This window comes from Leptopilina boulardi, unplaced genomic scaffold, assembly GCF_019393585.1.
Source record: "Leptopilina boulardi isolate dan_hultmark-lab unplaced genomic scaffold, ZJU_Lbou_2.1 LbouV2_64, whole genome shotgun sequence".
In the NCBI taxonomy this organism is placed as follows: Eukaryota; Metazoa; Arthropoda; class Insecta; order Hymenoptera; family Figitidae; genus Leptopilina; species Leptopilina boulardi.
Window position 1 is genome coordinate 734,440 of NW_026138010.1, and position 21,516 is coordinate 755,955.

General features: G+C 30.6%; 1 protein-coding gene across 3 annotated transcripts in view; it reads left to right on the plus strand.

Annotated features, from left to right (window-relative positions):
- Window positions 1-806: 806 nt before the first annotated feature.
- LOC127290435 (trithorax group protein osa) overlaps window positions 807-21,516 on the plus strand; it is a 310,977-nt gene continuing 290,267 nt past the window's right edge. For all 3 annotated transcript variants that reach the window (XM_051318983.1, XM_051318984.1, XM_051318985.1), the window contains exons 1-3: window positions 807-914; window positions 4,879-5,022; window positions 20,672-20,846. In XM_051318983.1, the coding sequence (XP_051174940.1) occupies window positions 20,673-20,846 (174 nt within the window). In that variant the 5' untranslated portion in view covers window positions 807-914; window positions 4,879-5,022; window position 20,672. The remainder of the gene's footprint in view (window positions 915-4,878; window positions 5,023-20,671; window positions 20,847-21,516) is intronic.

Here is a 21,516-nt window from a genome sequence, read left to right on the forward strand (position 1 = left end):
CAACCAATAAAAGTATAGTAACCACAACTAATAAATTAGCAGCAGTATAGTTTACTAACTAAAAATGGTCACCTCAGTTTGTTTTTGAATAGGCGTAAGGAATTTATTATTTCTTTTGTATGATACTGACGTTATATCTGAGTTTATGTTACTTGAATGACCAAATTTTCACTATTTCGAAACTTGAACCCTTTTTCAATTCCGAGTCTAACAAATCATTTCTACCCCCTCGCGCATATCGCGAATCTTAACCACATAAAATTCCCCACTTTATATACAGTTTAAGAGTAGTCCGGAATGAAAAAATGTCGAGACAAAGAAAGTAGCGGGACTTACTTTCGGAGGGGAGGAGGTTGGTGGTAACAAAGACGCAAAGAAAGCTGCCTTCTACCTCTCCGTCTCCTCTGATGCAGATTCCTCTGTCTTTTTCCATCAGTGCACAGAGGACAGATTGTTAAAGCGGCGGAGGGTGAAAAAGTTGCGCAAAACTTGTGGGAAAGAGAGAAAAAGACGGAGCGAAGATGGTAGCAGTTTTCAGAGGGTTGGGGATTGGCTGAGGACGCTGCATACTTGGTTTAGTGCGAAACTCTCTCTACACGAAAATAACACTCCACCTGTACACAAACGAAGACAAAGTTTACAGAGTGTTGGTGGGCGCGTGGCGTCGTGGTGTGCGCGTCCCGACGCCGGGAAAGTTTCGCTGAAGAGCGAGTAAGCGTGGGGTGGTGTGGGTGGTGGATGAAAGAGAGAGAAGACGAGACTTTGAGCTTTCGGCGCAGAGCGTATCGTCGCCAGTATCCGCTAAGCGGCCGACACGGCTGCAGCGAATTCGCGATTGGGGGTTGCGCGCGCAAGTTGAAGCGTGATTCGAAGTAGCGTGCGTAACCGGCAGATCTCTTCTGCAGGAGCGCAATGTAGTTGACGCGAGTCGCGTGCGACTAACTGCACCAAACGCAGTTTCATTGGTTGGTGCGAGATACTTTGGACAAAGTTTTCAGCGTCTTTTCAAGAAAGAAATCCTTCTCTCGTGACTTTTCGCTAGTCTTGCTAGTCGCTCACTTTCTCTCTCGCTCAATCAAGTCAACTCTCTCGCTTTCTCCACGAACGTCTCGCTCTCACGCTCACTCTATTCTACCCCTAGTGAGATATTGATTTCCCTTAGCTGACTCCCACGAGGGCTGGCAGCGGCCACTACTGCCGGCAGGCAGCAGCCTCCTGCGAAGAAGGTACATCACGACTGCCGACACAGTTCAGCATTGCGCGCGCCTTCCTTTTCTTCTGTGTCTACTACTTCTTCTTGTTTGCCCCGCGCCGGCACGCTCGCTGCCTCCAGCGCAGCGCGTGCTCTTCCCAAGCCAGACGCGTGCCAGCTCCGATTTTCACCAATATTAACAAGTTTCACTCAATTTCTCACCTTCTTTGCCAAAAATACATTCTTTTTACTTTTTCCTTTTAATTAGTCATTCTCATTGGCGATTTCATTTTTTTATTTCATAATTTGCATGTATTAAATTTAACTGACTTTTTCATTTTTTCTACCAAGTAGGAATGCATTTCCTGCGTTTCTCCTTATTCCTTTCTCATAAACAGAGTGTCTACTGGTACTGGAAATATCCTAGAATATTGGTTCAAATAGCGCGCCAATCGAATTTTTATTTTATTATTCCTTAAAGAACATTCTTTTCGGTTTAACTTCAGTTTTAAAGTATACGTGTTAAGTGAAATAAAAAAGTAAGATTATTCAATTAAATGTCCTAGAAAAAAAAATCCGTCCTTGAAAGACCTGGAATTTCAAATTAGGTTTTCAGTAGACACTCGGATAAAGAATATAACAATAACAGTGATCGTCAAATGTTTATCCTATAATACTTTTAGGAACTTTACATAAGCAAGACGTGTATCTCTGCTGATGACTATTTTCAATGCAAATAAAGCGAATTTTTAAATATATCGTCTTGATCCACTTTCATCAAATTATTTGCAATTTTTAGTCCGCAGAAAATAATTTTCACGCTCACAATAAGATGAAAAAGATGAAACTGCAAATAAGCAAAAGTATATGCTCCAGTAATGTTGCAAACTTGGCAAAAATCCAACTCCACATTTTTAGAATCAGTAATGTACACGTGCCCATTCAATAAATGTAATATAGGTTTGAGATTATCGATTCAGTTTAAAATGTGGTATCTACGCGTGTGTATATATATTGTTATTTTACTCTCTCGTTTGTCTCCTTTTATTTTTCTCTCCCATCATTTTTGACTACAATGTTTTTATCATTCTCCATATTTTCTCTACCTATGTATATACACGGCATAGGAATATAAATAAAGTATTTATTCTGTCTGGTTTTAAATTTAAAATTCATATTGAAAAACATGACATCATAATAATGGGACAGGAAAAAGAGTAAATTTCATGAAAGAAACCTTTTTAATTATTCGTAACTTTTAAATAAAATCATTATTTGCTTCATTATAGAGTAAAAATATTGACATTTCGGTTTATTTCCCAATATTGAGATACTAAAGGAAACATTACAGTTATTAATATCACTATTAATAAAATGTACGTAATTAATTATTTTAATTCATGAGATTTTAGTTTTCGCGCAATAGTTGAGGCGATTTGTCGTGTAATTTGTAGAATGTAAACAATTTGGTGGAAGCCCCAATGCAGGTTGTGTAGTGATCGAGTGTGTTTTGGTGCTAGTGGGACAGTGGGGATGAACCGAACCACGTGGTGCAATAATAGTGTTATAGCATTCAAACAAGAAATGCAGTGACATGTGAAGTGATTAAATACACACATATAAGTGATTTTTCACTTAAAACTGAATAATAAATAAATCATAGTTATAAAAGTCTTCTGTTGGGATAAAAAAGAAAAATATTTTATGATCAAAATTGAGGAAACTATTTGTAATATTTTTTTTTCTTCCTTAGTTTCAAGTACTTCTACTATACGTCTGTTAGAATTTGGTTTGGGAACAAGTTATTGACGATTTTTATTTTAAACCTATTATAAAGACAAGTTTATTTGTGATATAATTATTATTTATTTTTTCAATAAATACCTTCATTTCGAAAATATTATATTTAAAAATTATAATTGAATATAATCATGTCATAGATACATACTCTACGAGTGAAATATTGGTTCAATTTACTTACCTTCAATGTTTTAAATACAGTCATTTCTCATTGATTTTATTTATTACTTGATACCACTATAAACCTATATCCTTGCTAACTTGTTCTCATTTATGAATAATGTAATGATTAAATGTCTTACATACTACAAAAAGCTTCAGTGTTTATTGAGTGTTATTTTTTCAGAATTTATTTTACGAATTTAATGCTTTTTTAACAATATTAGTACAGAAATATAAATAGAATTTCTTTTACATTAAAGAAACAAAAATTTTTCATAGTTAATTTGGGTAATAAAAATCATTATTTGTTAAAATTTGTTTTAATGTATACATATAATGGTGCATTATTTTTGAACTACCCCAAGAAAAAATAAATTTTTGAAACTTTCGAAACATGTTGACACAGAATTTTATAGGAAGTCAAAATCTTCAAAAATAAATAGAATTTGTATAAAACATTTTGAAAATCTTTATATAATGTTTTTTCTATAAAAACCAATAAATTACTTTAAAAGTACTTACAAAATCCTTTCGAAAAGACTATATAGAAGAATATAATCTAGGTATTAGCAAATGAAATATTTAACAAATAATAATAATTATTATCATTGTTGTGGCATTAATTTTAGTTATAAATTTTTCTAGTTTGACCAAATATAAAAGCGCGATTTGAATGAATGAAATTACTTTCTACGATACTTGATAATCTCGAGCAAAAAGATTTTCTACAACAGTTATAATCCTTGATTACATTTATATGAATTGAATTCTTTTTTCTCCAAATCATTTATTTTCAAATACGGATAATTTCCTTTAGAAAATTAAATAATAAAATTTATCACATTCTTTCTTTTGTAATAGAATTTAGCTGAAATATTGACAATTCAGTTGAAATATTAAAAACTTTAATAATGAAACACATCAATGCATCTTGCATAACGCGGTATTGAAAAAAATATACTTCCTTCGAAACGTTTATAAATATAAAATTTTATAAAATGATAAATGATATTTAATTAATTACATTGTATATTTTGATATACATTATAACTTTAGTTGAATTGAGTTGTTGAATTAAAAAATTTAATATTCTTTCTTTGATTGACATGATATAACCGGAAAATGATATTTAAAAATGCTCGCAATTTTATTTAAATTTACGTTGAATGTTATTTTCATTTTATGAGAAGTTCAATAAATTGAATAAAACAATCGAAAAAATGAAATTCGTATTTGTAAATATTCGAGGGACGTGTTGCGACGGGAAAATGTGAATGTAGTGGTTGACATAGGTGTGAAATGAAATAGAAATCGCGACTATAGGGCCATTGGTTATATAGTGATTGCATACATGCGGAGTGCAAGTAAATAGATTTTGATAATTCGCGAGTGTATTGGCGAGCCGCCATTTTTGATCATGCGCTGATTGGCAACGGTTGTTATACATATTATACCGGCATTGCGCTTGTAAAACGGGAAACTTTTATATTTACCACACTTTCATTCTGAGAACCTGTTTCTATATACCCGAACCTCAGTTCCACGCTTTTTCACTCCCCCACCCACTTTTAGCCGTTGCGCTGCTCGTGCTGCCACCCGATTACGAGAAAACTTTTTCCCGAGTTTCGCGAGTGAGATGGCGAGAGTTTGCGAGCGAGAGAACAAGAGTTTTTATCAAGAGAATAAAGACGAGATGAAAATACAAGTAGCTTGTATTTTTCTAGCAAGACTTGATGTGTCGAATAGACTTTCTACGCGTCAACGACCACCATCAATGGATGTCACATGCATCATATTTGACAATAAATATGAAAAGGAAACACACGTAGTTATCCTTCTTTGAAGAAGAAGGATAACGAGAGGGGGAGGTACGTTACCTTTTGTTCTTCTAATTGAAACAAAAACGAATAATTCAATAAGGTTCAATAAGTACTTAACTAGAAAACATTTTGCGCGTCACATGTGAGGAGTGGGGATAGCGCGTGTTACCCCACTCTTTCGTCAAGTTCTCTTAAATTTTGTAATAATAATAATAAATAAATTAGAGTTTATTTTTAATACTAATGTTATAAAAAATTAAAATTTTTGAATGCTAGCATTCAAAATTATGGTTTTGTCACCAACTATTATTAACTATTAGATAAGATGTATCACAACCAGATAAAAGTTTTTAGGTTATCTTATGTAGATAACCTTTATCAAAATAATATCCTATCTTGATATCTTATCTATTATATATTATTTTATATAAATTTTCTCCGGTATTACAAAAGTTATTATAAATGTATAAAATTCATACTACCTACTTTTTAAGATGAAAAATGAACTTGATTCATATTAGATCTCTGCTTGTCTGACCAAAACTGATTTTATCTACTGCATGCATTTCACTGAAATCCCGTACCACGTCTACCAAAAGAGAAACGAGATTTTATTGAAATAAATTTCTGTAACTATATAAATTTTAATATATTCATAAAGTATACAATTTTTTAAAATGGAGGAGACCAGAACGTTATGGAACACTTTTTACTCTTTGTTGATTATCTTCGTCATTTTCACATTAATTAAAAGTTTATCGTTCAGAATTACTCTAATATTATCACCTTTAATTTGAAAAACGAATGTTTTAATATCCTTTATAGGTTTTTTTTCTAGAAAAGTTTTTGTGGAGTAGTGCAAGTAGTAAAATTATAATTTAAAACATTTAAACATTATTAAAATACTTATTATGGTAAATATTTTGTTCTATAAAACCTATTACATACTGATATTTTGATGTTAAATATGCTTAAATTATATTGAGTTTAAATTTTTCTTAGATTTTTTTTAAATTAATGAAAAAAGTAAATCTTCTACATTCTGATAGTGGGAGTTAAATACCACATCTTCTTTATTGCTGGTAAAATGAGATGTGGTGTTCGACTCCCACTATGAGAATGGATGAAATTTACATTTTTTTAGAAATTTTAAAAGAATCTAAAAAAATTTAAACTGAATATAATTTAAGTATTTTACGACCAGTTAAACTGTGATAATGTGATTGCATTGACCAAAAAAATGATTTCGTTTATTTGAACGTTCAGAACTTTAGGCACATTGAATTGGTACAAACTTACAGTACATTAGTTTGGCTGGAGACCGAAATACTTTTAAATAAATTCAAGTGTTCCGTTACGTCCAGGCCTCCCCTATTTATTTTTTAAAACAATAAAATTTATTATATATAACAATTAAAAATTAATTACATTTTTCTGCTTTTAACAATTTTCTTAATTCTGAATTTAAAAAAATAAAAAAAATGGCACTTTTTGAAAATTTAAATTCTGATCATTAAGAAATTATTTATTACAAAAAGTACCTATGTGCAGAAATATAGTTTAGTTAGCAAATATGATTGAATAGTTATTATTGCAGGTAGTTTTGCGAAAATTTTAGGCGCACTAATTAAACCGTCTTATGGTCTCATTTTGCGCAGTAATTTTGTATTATCATTATTGTACTCAAATTGTAGCCAAGTGGCTGCTGGTGAGCTTTTTGGATTCCTCGAAGCGTGTCACAGCCTTTCAACCCCAATTCCGCGCGCATGCGTACATTCGACGTTATCATCATCATTCCTCGTTGTCGTCAAAATCCTGCCCCTCATTCATCTCGTTGCTTTTCTCATCGTTGTTGCAGCTCCGAAGAGCATTCCGCAAGAACACAAAGTCAAAAGTTAATCACAACTTGTCTCATTCTCACTTGTTTCACGGATTCAAGCCACTTTGACTTCTATCTTTGTTCCTCTATATAGGCTCGCGACCTTTTTAGAAAAATCTTTTCACGCTCATGAAAGTTTTATGCCAACTTCACGTTTCATTGTCTTTTTCTTTATTTTATGTTGCTTTTAACAACAAATTTTTTAAATATTTTTATTTTAACAATACTTAAGTAAGCATGACTTATTTTACTTCAAAAATATTCGCATTATTAAATCGCATAACTGGTCCTCAAAAATTAGTAATGCGCATTTCCAGCGATTCGAATTTCATGAGTTAGAATTTTCATTGAACCGAATTTCCTACCGCAAAATTTTAAATGTCCGACTTTATCTTCTCACTTTCATCAGTTTGGGTAATGAAAATTTTGTGACATATATTGGCTTTGCTTATTTGAAATTTTTAAATTTCATGTGAAGTCCTATAAATATATATTTTTAAATTTTACCACGACTTTGCGGAGACAATAGACTTGTTAGTACAATATTTTGTACTAAATCACTTTTCCTTCAGAATTAACGTTATGCAATTTAGATTATTATAGAATATTTATTTTATGAAGAATTAAAAACATTTCTTTAATGTTGTAATTTTTAACACTATTTATTTAAATAAATAATACTTAATTTACTAAAAAAATAATTTAAAAGCCAGTAATTATAAAGTAAAAAAAAAATTATAGTTTTTTTTAAGTTTTTATCTCAGCGACTATTCTTGATAAAAAACTTTATATTGATCCCTTTACAATTTCTATGAAAGAAAAAAGTTTGTGAGAATTTAATGTACCAGAGTTAAAAATTTACTAAATTAAGTTATGTTTATATATGCGTGGTTTTAGAAGCGGTGAAAGAAGGTGGGGGAGAGGAGAATAAAATGTGATTGATATTAGTGAACAAGATATAATGCATGAAGTTTGGAATATAGTGAAACATTGTTATCTCGAGTGATTTAAATTAGATAGAAATCCGCTCCATCGATCGGTATACACATGCATGCTGTTGACAAATACGCAGACAAGCAAATGTCCAATATGAGTTTGCAAGTATAGGTGTACCAATAATTATTATCATTGGATGCCAAAATTAAATTCTAATTAATTTATCCCTTGAAGATGTCATTGAAATTAATGCTCAAAATAAGAATTACAATTCCGGATGAAAAAATACTATGTAAAGGCTTAAAATTTTCATTGCTGAAAAATATTTAAAGTTTTTTATCAATGTCAATCTTTATAATCATTAGAAAAATATTAATTTTCAGCCAAGGAAGGGTTTTATTCTGTATAAAAATTGATTTTATCTATGTCAATTAATTAAAAATATGGTTATTTCATGTTCTGGTGACAAATTCGATAAATTGCTATTAAAAAAACATGAAATTTTTTATCAGTAGTATATAAGTACATATACTATCAATCTGTTAATCCGGAATATATCATTATACACATATATTCAGTTGACATTTACATGCACGATGCCAGAGGCTATTAAATTGAAAGATATAAAATATATTGTTTCCATTTTGTAAACTAAATAAATATTACAATGTGAAACTTGATTTCTTTGCAAAAACAACATTCACCGCACAGTAAAACAATCAATTTTAAAGTCACCAAAAGAGTAGTGAATATAATATAAATTGTAAATTAACTTTTGTTTATATGGGTAGAAAAATATATAGAACATGAGCCAATCACGCGAAAATAATAGTGGGTTCAAAACTGGAGAGAATTAGCCTTGGATCACTGCAACCTGAGTTAGAAAGGTTCAAGGATAGGAGAGACAGGATCGGAAACGCTGTTTTGAAATCCAAGGAGATGAAGAGCGAGCTAGAGAATTTTCATTAATATGAAATTCGCTTCATCCTCTTGATCCCTAACCATTCATCACTTTATTAATTATATAATTCTAAGTGATAAACTAGATCCAAAGTAACTGAAATTCACATTTGTTTGTTTGTTGAAAATATTAAATATATATTACGTTTATAACATTAGGATTATTTCAATTTAAATTTAATATCAACTTGAAGTATTAAACGTCAATAAAAAATATATATTACATTTCTGACAAAAAATATTATTTATTGATAATGCAAATTGAAAAATATATTTTTCATTTCTTGGCGTGAGAAAAAGGTTTCTATATGAAAATTACAAATTCATTGATGAAAAATGAGATTCAGATAGGAAGCTGGAACTTGAGTTTTTGTTGGAAGGTAACAAATGGTTTATGGGTGATAGCACTCTTAAAAGAATTAGAGGATTAGTCCAGGCGCCCTGTGTAAAATGTGTGACAACTAATTCCCCTGATTAAACAATAAATCATTTGTTAGTAAATATGATTTATAATAACACTATGACATTTTCACCACTTTTCCCCATGAGGTTTAATTGTTATAAGTCTTTAAAATTGCAAAAAATCAACTTTTTGAGATTTTTTGAGGATTGTTGCTCCCAGTGAATTTTTATGAAAAAAAGCTTCAAATAAAAGTTGTAGAGCTTGGAAAGACGGATAAAATGACTGGTCGAACGATATTTTTCAGTCATTTGTTTCCGAGTTATCGAATTAAAACCATTTAAAAAATCGTTTTTTTAATGTTTAAATAATTCGTTTAATTTTTAATGAATCGGTCTTAAACTCGATAAAAATGTTACATTCAGGACCCTTAATAAGTATACAAAATTTGGGCCCGATTGGATTGATAGTTTTTGAACAATCCAATTGTTAATTAATAAACTATGTTTTTTATTTCTGATCCAAGATTCCGGGACCCTAAAAAAAAATTAATTTTAAGGTGTCATTTTACTCTTAAGGACCTATATTATCGATAACAAGTGCCGCAGAATTAAAAAAAAAATTTTTTATGCCCGAAAATGACCGTTAAAAAACGATAGATTTTTTCACTATAAACAATTGACTCTATCTTAGCGAATTTTTTATTTGAGACATTGGCATAAATGCTATTCGATTCCTGTTATTTTTCTGAAAATTAAAAAAAAAAAATCATCGATCTAGCTCAAAGGGGAGGGGAGATAGCTTTTTTTTTTCAAACAAGTGCAGATAATTTGTTTATTAATATTTTTAAACTTTTTTTATGGCAATCGAAAGATAATTAGTTGAAGTTTTACCAAAAAAATCAACTAATTTTTAAAAAAATTTCTAGACATTAAAAATAGAGGTGAAAGTTGGGGCACGAATGTACCGCGCGCAATGCGGTGGAGTGGGGGAACCCAGAGGCTCGCGGCAGTCGCTTGCGCCAGAATTGAATTCGGGCGTACAAATTTACAAAAGTTGCCCTAACTTTTAAACAAATGGACCAATTTTGACCTTTTTTTTTTAAACTGGGGTAACTTTTTCTCACGAATTCAAATTCGGTATCCGTTTTTAAAAATAATTAAAATTAATACCTAAAAATTAACATTTATTTTATTAAATTTTTTATTTTCCATAATAATTTATTGCAAAATAAACTATTTCATTTCTAAACTTTATAAATCAATAAAAATAGTTAAAAAATTATATTATATAAAAAAAATTTTTAATTTTTTCAAAAATGAATGATCGGGGTTATCGTTTTTTATTACATTGAGGTAAATTTTGAATAAAAAAACCTGTTTTATTGAAAAAATTATGATACAACATTTTTATAATATTTTTATTATTTATATGATATTAAACAGGTTTTTTTTATTCAAAATTTACCTCAATGTAATAAAAAACGATAACCCCGATCATTAATTTTTGAAAAAATTAAAAATTTTTTTTATATAATATAATTTTTCAACTATTTTTATTGATTTATAAAGTTTAGAAATGAAATAGTTTATTTTGCAATAAATTATTATGGAAAATAAAAAATTTAATAAAATAAATGTTAATTTTTAGGTATTAATTTTAATTATTTTTAAAAACGGATACCGAATTTGAATTCGTGAGAAAAAGTTACCCCAGTTTAAAAAAAAAAAGGTCAAAATTGGTCCATTTGTTTAAAAGTTAGGGCAACTTTTGTAAATTTGTACGCCCGAATTCAATTCTGGCGCAAGCGACTGCCGCGAGCCGCTGGGTTCCCCCACTCCACCGCATTGCGCGCGGTACATTCGTGCCCCAACTTTCACCTCTATTTTTAATGTCTAGAAATTTTTTTAAAAATTAGTTGATTTTTTTGGTAAAACTTCAACTAATTATCTTTCGATTGCCATAAAAAAAGTTTAAAAATATTAATAAACAAATTATCTGCACTTGTTTGAAAAAAAAAAGCTATCTCCCCTCCCCTTTGAGCTAGATCGATGATTTTTTTTTTTTAATTTTCAGAAAAATAACAGGAATCGAATAGCATTTATGCCAATGTCTCAAATAAAAAATTCGCTAAGATAGAGTCAATTGTTTATAGTGAAAAAATCTATCGTTTTTTAACGGTCATTTTCGGGCATAAAAAATTTTTTTTTTAATTCTGCGGCACTTGTTATCGATAATATAGGTCCTTAAGAGTAAAATGACACCTTAAAATTAATTTTTTTTTAGGGTCCCGGAATCTTGGATCAGAAATAAAAAACATAGTTTATTAATTAACAATTGGATTGTTCAAAAACTATCAATCCAATCGGGCCCAAATTTTGTATACTTATTAAGGGTCCTGAATGTAACATTTTTATCGAGTTTAAGACCGATTCATTAAAAATTAAACGAATTATTTAAACATTAAAAAAACGATTTTTTAAATGGTTTTAATTCGATAACTCGGAAACAAATGACTGAAAAATATCGTTCGACCAGTCATTTTATCCGTCTTTCCAAGCTCTACAACTTTTATTTGAAGCTTTTTTTCATAAAAATTCACTGGGAGCAACAATCCTCAAAAAATCTCAAAAAGTTGGTTTTTTGCAATTTTAAAGACTTATAACAATTAAACCTCATGGGGAAAAGTGGTGAAAATGTCATAGTGTTATTATAAATCATATTTACTAACAAATGATTTATTGTTTAATCAGGGGAATTAGTTGTCACAAAAACGGTCTTTTTTTTACAGCGGGCCTGGACTAGATGAGAAAATAGAAGGATAGGGGAATCAGATCACTTTATCTCAGGGGAATAGAATGAGTTATAAAACCAGTTTGCAAACTTTCAAAGATAAGATTTCCCTGTATAGAAACAAAATAACAATTACTCTTTTAACTTTTATTTATATTGATTTTATGACGTCTGCCAACAATTATTTTCATGATGAGTGGACTATTTTTACATTCTCATCATAAATGAGAGAGTATTCAACCTTTTTTTTTAATAATGTACAGTGGAACCTCGATTATCCGAACCTCTATTATCCGAACCCTCTATTATCCGAACCGAAAAACATTTTATCCGAACTTCTATTATCCGAACTATTTTTTGGTCTCCCGAATTTAAAATTTTATTTTCTCTATTTATTTTATCATTCATATTTTCGCGGGACATTTTGGCAAATTTATGCCAAAAAAATCTTAAAAATTTCCGAATTTTCTGAGTTTTTAATATACATATTATTAATTAATACACAGTAAAAACAAAGTCTTAAACCGTTTACACCTTAAATTAAGCCCATATATTTTGCATAAGTCTGTCCTTTTTTAATTGGTCTGACTCCGTTTACACCTTAAATTCAGCCTCAAAAATAGGCTGAAATCAAGATTTCTTTTTTAGTGTGTATATATTTGCATATATGTATATACTTATGTATATTTAAAAACATATATATTAAGTTAAATATATAGTTCAACTGTACATTTTTTTACTTTAATTATAAAAAAAAAATTAAAATCTCTATTATCCGAATTTTCGATTATCCGAATCCGGCCTTGCCTAGATTAGTTCGGATAATCGAGGTTCCACTGTACAACATTTCATTAATTAGTTCAATCAAAATAGCTTGGAAATTTTTTTCACTCTCTAAATCTGAATTAGTAAAAATGTTTACTAATTTGAATTAGTGACTCACTTTTTGCTTATGAATTAGTAAAATTTTACTAATTATTAGTAACTTTTACTAACAATTAGTAAAATTTAACTAATTCCAAAGCAAAAAGTGAGTCACTAACTTAAATTAGTAAAGATTTTTACTAATTCAGATTTAGAGAGTACGGTTTATATAATGTAACGCCATCTGAGAGGAGTGGCGCAGTGATTGGTTTTTCCTCTTTTGGGGCGCATGAATATTCCTCAACTGACAAATAACTGAACTGTCAGTTAACCTAATTGCATATAGCAGAATTGTCATTTAACAGACCTATTTTAGTGCAAATTTTAAAAATGACTAATTGAAATTATCATGCGATTTGTCAGATTTGAAACTTGCGCTAAAATAAATGCCAAATCTGTTACATGTTTTGAGTTTAAGAGTTGAATTGATTCAATAAGAAATCAAGACAAGAAAGGAAAACAAATACATAATAGGAAAATAATAATGTTAAATTGATTGGAATTTAATAATGAAAAGGATCATCCCCAAAGTTAACTGAACACTGAGAGAAGAAAAGTGAAAAAAAATTGCTGGAAGAAATCAGATGAGGTACAAAAGCATGAAAATAGATAGCGTAAGCGAACGAAGGAAGTTTACATCGTAAACTTCTGGTCTTAAGGGTGGTATTATTTTCATGGGAGGCGGTCTAACTACATGGCGGTTGCCACCGGTGAAATGCTTTAAAAGTTGGCTCGCAAAGTTTTCGCTGAAGGGAAAATGGGCGGTTGTTGGAAGGGGGATTAGGGGGTGAAACACAGTCAGAAAGAGGAGAAAGTTTCGGGCAAATGGGAGGGGAAGGAAGGCGCGCACGAAGCTCGGTCAAGTTGCCGACAAACTTTGGTAAAACTGAAAAGTTAATTTCGTCGTGTTAAATTACTCGAACGCCAGGGCATTAAACTTGCAAAAGTTGGCCGGTTGACTGAAATACGTACCGTTCCTTTCGTCCGATATCCTTCTCATCCTCAATCCCGCTCCACCTCACTATATTAAAGCATAAAACTTGAAAAGATTTAGATAGGAAAGTCTCAAGTTATTCCAATGCGAATTGCCACATATTACGAAGCTCGAAACTCAGGTCCGTACTTAACACAGTCAGGGCGTATAGCTTCAGGGCTTCCACCACACGGAAAAAAATTTCCTGCGAATTCTGGTTTTTACAAGCGACTTGATTTGGGAAATTCACAAACTCATCTTGTGAATTTAGTTGAATGAGTCAACCTGGCAGTTTTAAAATATGCTTAAGGAGGTTCATCCCAAAATCGATTTTCTACAGATTTTTAAAAAATTTTTAAGATGTATTATTGACATCACTTTACATGTGTTGTTCAAATTTTATTGAATTTTACCGTATCATTTTCAAGATAAAAATTGATAAAGTTTAAAGTTTTACATGGGAACAGTGAAAAAACATGAAAAATGACCATGTTTTCATTTAATTAAAAAAAAAGGTTCTACAGATTTTTTTCAAAAACTAATATGTTTTAAATTATGAGTTTTAACAGTTTTTACAAAAATATGAAATTTTTTTACCGTTTGGTTGTGAAGTAAATGTTAATCAAAGTTAGCAACTTTTGAACTTATCCCATGTAAATAAAAGAAAGAAGAGGAGAAACGGCAAATTAACCTCTAAATTGGCCAGTGGAGCTCAACTTTTATGGACTATAGCTGTCGGTTTTAAACTTACGGAAAACCCCTAATAGAATGAGTACCGCTTGAAGGGATGAACCTCCTTAATTTAGTACTTCTGTTTTTAATATATTCTGATTAGATAGTGGTCCACAAATGTACAGGAAAAAAATTTCAATTGTTTCGATTAGATCCTCACTAAATTTGTTCCAAATTGAAAAAAATACTGGTATATTTTTTTTGAAATCGTATTATATTTAGAAATTAATTAATTAAATGTATTGTTTTAAATCCACTAATTTTCCTAAAGTAAAAAAATACCCGTATTTCTTTAAAAATCGGGGAATAACAAAGCCCATTAAGGAGGTTGTCAACCATCTTTCCGGGCAGGGGGTAAGAGGGGGGAATTCAATGTATTAAAGGTCTGAACAGAATAGAAACGTAACCGGAATCGCAAACGCAACCGGAAGAATGAGTTAGAGAAGGAAAGATAAATTGTTTGTCCTTCTCTAACTTATTCTTCCGGTTGCGTTTACGATTACAATTCCGGTTACGTTTCTATTCTACTCAGACCTTTAAACAGCAATTATATCAACTGTTGAAAACGTAACAACTGCGCATGTTCTCAAAAAGTGTTGCCAACACTGCTGTTTGGTGAGTCAGTATTCATATTTTTTGATTCCGTTAGGCTATAACAAATAAAAGTGATTAAGAAAGTGTTAAAAAATCAATTAGAATTTAGTGGAATGAAAAAATGGTGTCAGAGAATACATTTTTTTTAATTATAAATTTTTTATGATATAAGTGGAGAAAAAAGATTAAGAAAGAAATTTTTCGAATTAGAATTCAAAAGGAAACTTCATTAGCGCGCAATCTATTCATATGAAACAACATGCGCTGTCAGTGTTATGACACCAAAGAGGTTAGAAAATCTTGGCTATAACGCATTTAACGTCAGTTTTTATTATATATCTCAAAATAAAAACAGTCGACTTATTTAATTTTTATTCCTAAAAAAATCTAGAAATTTTAAATTTTACGACAGTAGGTTTTTGGGAAAAAGTTTAACATTTTCTCACAAGTTATAATTAAAATAGTGTACTTGGAAGTGTACTCTCCATGAGAGCCCATGTAAAAATATGCAACTTTATTCATTAAATTCTCAAAAACAAGACAGTAAAAAATTTTGAAAAAAAAATTGTTTTTGAATCCAAAGATTCTCAAAAACGTATTTTATTATATTTCAGAATAATCTTAATACTTTTAGATAGCTTGACACCCCTTAAATGTATAAAAAAGGGTAAAAACCCTTTAAAATGCGTTCTGCTTTTGGACCAGTTTTTATAAAAAAGGGTTTAAAAATTATAATCCACAGTATATTTAATAATTTTTTATAATATTAACTATTTTTTGAAGTGGTGTTTTTGAAAAAATTTAATTAACAAATTTTTTTCTTAAGGGTATGTGGGAACCTCCCACGTTACCTAGTATGGGAAAATGTGTTTTGGTAGTATACATTTCACTCTAAAATGAGAAAAGATTTTTGTCTAAAATTTTGAGGGATTATAGATTAGGGTACAAGGAATCTCGCTGTTCTCCGAAAAATACATAATTTTGAGTTAAATTATTTAAAAAGTTTAATTTTTAAACGAAAATAAAAAGAAACATGACGACGCATACACAGACGTTGCTTGAGTGTGTCAGTGCTCCAGTAAACAGCGCCAATTCGAGCGAGTGGCCGCTGAATGAACTACGATTAAATACATTATTTTACTATTTATTGCTTTATTTTTATTATTTTCGCGTTAAGTTATAGTAAATGAGAAGAATAGCGAGATTTCTTGTACCAAACTAAACCATTTTTCCAAAATTTTAACCCGAAATCATTTTTTATTTCAGAGAAAGTTTCAAACCACAAAAGAACGTCCTTTGCCCACATACCCTTAACAAATTATTAAATTTATTATGGAATACAGTTTTTAAACCCTTTTCAAGAATTGTTCCAAAAGCAAAACGCGTTTTAAGGGGTTTTTACCATATTTAATGGGCTTTTATATTCCCCGATTTTCTAAGAAATACGGGTATTTTTTCACTTTGGGAAAAATTAATTAGTTTAGAACAATACATTTTTGATTATATGTTTCACCCTATTGGTGTTATTAAAGGTTTTTTTGCAAATCCATGAGAAACAATTCTTTTATTTTGCTATACTTTGTTTGCCAAATGTTAAACATATGTCCTCAGAGCAAAATAAACTAAAATAATAATTAACAAATACTTAAATTATTTAACTATTCTTCTTTTCTAATTCATTCTTCCTGTTCGCGAAGATGCATTAGGCTCTGTCAGTTCATCGATATATTTCGAGATAAAGATATGACGTCAGAGGCCTGGAGGGACAACAAAGCAGACGACATGTAATAATCTTATGGAGAAATAAATTTGAAATCACTTATATTAAATTTACTCAGATCTTAATCACTTGAAATGTTTGTTGGCTTGAAGTAACAATAAAATGTGCTTTATTATCAAATGTGTTATGCATGTGAGCCAGTTACATGTGTATATTCTAAGATTTGTCAATAAATTTGTATTAATAAGGTTAGGAGTGTTTGTTTAAAAGCAAATTTTTTATTTTAAATGCATAATAAAACGATATTTTGTACATATTATATTTAAAATATGTGAAGAACATATTTTAAATGGAAATCAACGCAAATCGTATAAAATAACAAGTATGTAAACAAATGTTCCTAACCTCACTAAAATGTATTTAATCGAAAATCCTGCAAATATTAAGATGCAACTGCATCAAATGTATAACACATTTAATTAGTAGACTATATTAGACTATTTTTTTAAGCCAATAAGCATTTTAAGTGACTAAGATTTGAGTAAATTCAATAAAAGTGACATCAAATTTATTTCTCCATATAAGATTACAATGTGTGGTCTGCTTTCTTGTGCCTCGAAACGCTCTGACGTCACAAGTGACAGAGCCTAATAATATAGAAATTATAGAAAAGGACACTTATATAGTATATGCCCTTTTCTAACAACTCATGGTACATGTTCACGAACTTCTTTCAGGAACGAGATGTACGAGTTAGAAAAGAACAGGGATATATTTGTGTCCTTTTCTATCTCATGCATCTCGTTCGCGAATGATTTTCAAGAATCTATATTCTGTGTTGGCCTTTACTTTGTAGAACAGTGCGGAGACCGGCACTGGGCACGACATAACCAAACAATTTGTTTATGATGTGTCATGTGTACAGTTTATCGTTTGTAAATCGTCTAATTTTGTAAATTTTTGTTTGTGTTTTATTGTTTTTTAATTTTATTATGTGCGTCTAACTTCGAAAATTGTGTAGTGAACAACTTTCGGTGCTTCGTCTGCGTTAATTATAACGCTGGCTCTATACCTACGCTAACGTAAACTGATTTCCAAAACTATAGTTACGCGAAGTGTAAATACACTTCATCATTACACTAGCGTAGTAAAAAACATGTGAATGCAAAATAGTAAACACGGCCTTCGGCCGCGTAAGGTACTGCTCGCTTTTCTTTTCAAAAAAACCTTGGCGAGAGGGGGTGGATATGGCCGAAAGTATTTTGCGAAATTCGTTGGTGGGTGTCACTTTTCGAAACTTTTTTCATTTCGCGTAGGTTTAGTTTTGGGAGATCGGTTTACGTTAATTTTTCATTTCGCTGTCACTTCGCGTAGGTTTAGTTTTGAAATATCAGCTTACGTTAGCGTATAAATAGGCACTTCGTAATTATAACTGAAGATCATCAAAAAGACATCCTGAAGATGTCTTTTTGTATATTCTTCTTGTCATTAATACGTCGATACGCTCAAAAAAAGTCAAATTCACATCTTCAAACAGACATAGAATATCATATTTAAATAAACTTCCTGCAATGTATGTTTTTTAATATAAGTTTAACTTACTTGAAAAGAGAAGAAATAATTTGGATAAAAGTGTATCGTGTTAAAAAAAGTAAATTGGATCACAAAAAAATTTACGAAGATATAAAAGTTATTTTATGAGATTAAATGCTCTATTAAATGGAAAAATACTGTTGCGATTTTTCTCGTAAAACTTGAATATCGCCAATAATCTTTTACTCGGATGTGGCAGCCTCAGCCAATTCAATATTTTACATCCCAGAAAATTTACCTTGCATGAAATGTTATGAGTCGTAAAGTGTATACGCACTTTACATGTCGTTAGGTATCTATAAAAAAAGAGAAACTTTACATATGTTATTTGACAAGCGACAATTTTTGTTTGTCATTAATCAATATGATGATTATCTGTAATTCAAATTGAAATATAATAATCAGAAATACGGGTAAATTAAAGTAGCGTTTTATTTAAAAAATATAGCCCTTTGTGCAAAATGTGATAAATTTATACGAAATTTATATTTACAGTAATAAATATTGTGTTTCAAACACGCAAATGTATAAGTCATTTACATGTGGCACATATGTACGTATAAAATCAGCGAGCATTTTTTTTGTCTGTAAATATTTGTTTTTCAATAAAACATATTAAATCTTCAGTGACCCAAATTAAAAAAAAACAAAGTTGAAAATTATATATTTAAAAACGCATGGATTTTTAAAGTTCTTATAATATTTTAGCAAAGGAAATTCTTTTTAATACAAAAAGTAGTTGAAATGGAATAAAATGCAAAGTATCTATGAAGATGAAATTAAAAGTTTTTCAATAGAAGATGAAATTTTATTTGAAGAGTACGCACTGAGATATTCTAACACTGTGTTACGATTTTCGCAAAGCTTTCTATATTGACCCTTTCCACTGGCAACTCGAAGCATCGCCTCAGAGTCACCCTTCTCTTCTTCCCTCACCGTTGTTTCAACTTTGGATCCGCAACTTTACTCCGAAGCTTCTACATTGAGCGACCGAGAGAGGATACCTACCGGGTAACCCTTTTGTTGTGGAATTAATGAAATTCTAACCCCTTCATAGATATATATCAGCTTGCACTGACCTGATTTATTTACGCGAATAAATTCCCTTACGATATTGCCAGTCATATAATATCGACCTCGAAAAACGGTCAACCGTTATCGCGTTTTAACCACTAACCCTCCAAATGAGTAGCTCTCTCGCATCATAAATATTTCTCTAAACCTTTCTCTTTTATTGAATGGAAAGTCTATAATGAAAACTTATCGAGAGTAATTTTTCTTTCCCGTGATAATAAATCATTCTTTTTGAAAAATCTTTTTCTGACACCACAGTACATTTAAAATTAACTTTTATTGTTTTAGGTTGAAAATGTTTTCTTTAATAAAATCAATTTCAAACAATTTCAGAAGATTTAGTTAGTTATGTCCATCCTCCTTAATCGATGCATAGCTCAAAATTGTTTTATTTATCTTACCAGTGCAAAAAATATTGATCTATGCATCTTGTCCGTTATGGAATCACCTTATGTTTTTCAAAAAAATTATAACGAATAAAGTTGGTACAATGATAGTATTTGATTGATTATTCATTAATTGATTTATTCAGACAAAAGACGCATTCCAATAAAATTGAATGAATTAAATTATCACGATAAATAAATGAAACTATAACAAGATTGAGAAATTACTGAAGGATCACCCTTTATATGAAGAAGGCATGGATTGCGACTAGGTATAGTTGAGTTTGTATTGGATAGTTGAGATGTATTGGTTCCATTCAGGTATAAGTGTGTTCTGGGAGAGCGAGGCGCGCGCCGTTGGCTCTCGCTAAACTCCATCCCCCGGTCTCGATCTCTACCGTCCTTGCCTCGGAAAACTTTCGGATGATGAGCTTTGTTGGCCGTTTCCCCAACAGGACGGAAAAGTTAAATGCGAAAGTTTTACCCGATATCCACTGCGACGCTGTTTTTACTCAAAATTTATCAAACTCTCTTTTCTCTTCTCTCTATAACATATAACAAACTGACAATTTGTTAATTACCCATTATCATGACTTTGTTTTAGTTTGTTAATTTAGTTTCATATCTAAATTTCACGTTAGAAAAAATAAATAAATTAAAGAAAAATCTAAATTTATATTGCGTATAGTAAATGACTCATCATAAAATAGAATTCGTTTTAATTTATTTTCAGGATGGCGTCGAAAAGAACAAGAAAGAACCATTCCATACAGCATCTCCTCGAACTCCCATCAAGCAGAGAAACGAGAGTCCCGCCTTTTCCTTTTTCAAAAGAGTCTGCACAACTTCCGTCAGTTCCAGGTCCACGGCAAGTTCCGGTGACCGTATTGCATCCCACACCAAAAAAGGTAAATTCCTCAAACGAGATTTTTTAAAACATCTATACCAAAAAATATCAATTTACTTAGTCGAGTGTTCTGCACATACAAAATTTCAATTCATTGTGGTTGGATATCATTATAGTAAAAAAAGGGAGTTAGATTTTAACTCCCAATGGCACTCTATAAAACTCCCACTCTTTTGGAGTTGATGCTAAGAGAGTTAATCTAATTTCAACTCACTTTTAGAGTTGATTTTTAACTCCAAAAATTTTAACAGGGTGCCCACCGACCGGAAATACCGGGAATTAACCTGGAATTTTGTATACCGGGAAAAAGCCGGGAATTTTAATTAAATTTACATTAAAACTAATATATTCTATTAAATTTGTTGAAAAGAAATTTAAAAAAATTTCAAATCAAGCCAATTTTCAAGTCAGTCCGTGACGCTTATTCACGTTATGTTAAAGCTTTAAAAGATAAAAACAAAATAAAAACTCAAGAAAATGAACTCTCTAAATCTGAATCAGTGAAATTCCACTGAAGATCAGTGAAAATTGACTGAAAATTAGTGAGTCTATTCTCGCAAATTTAATCAGTGAAATTTCACCGAAAATCAGTTAAAAATTACTGAAATATCAGTCATTTTTCACTGATTGTCCAATTAAAAAATTAGTGGAATTTTTTGTCACGCATATGG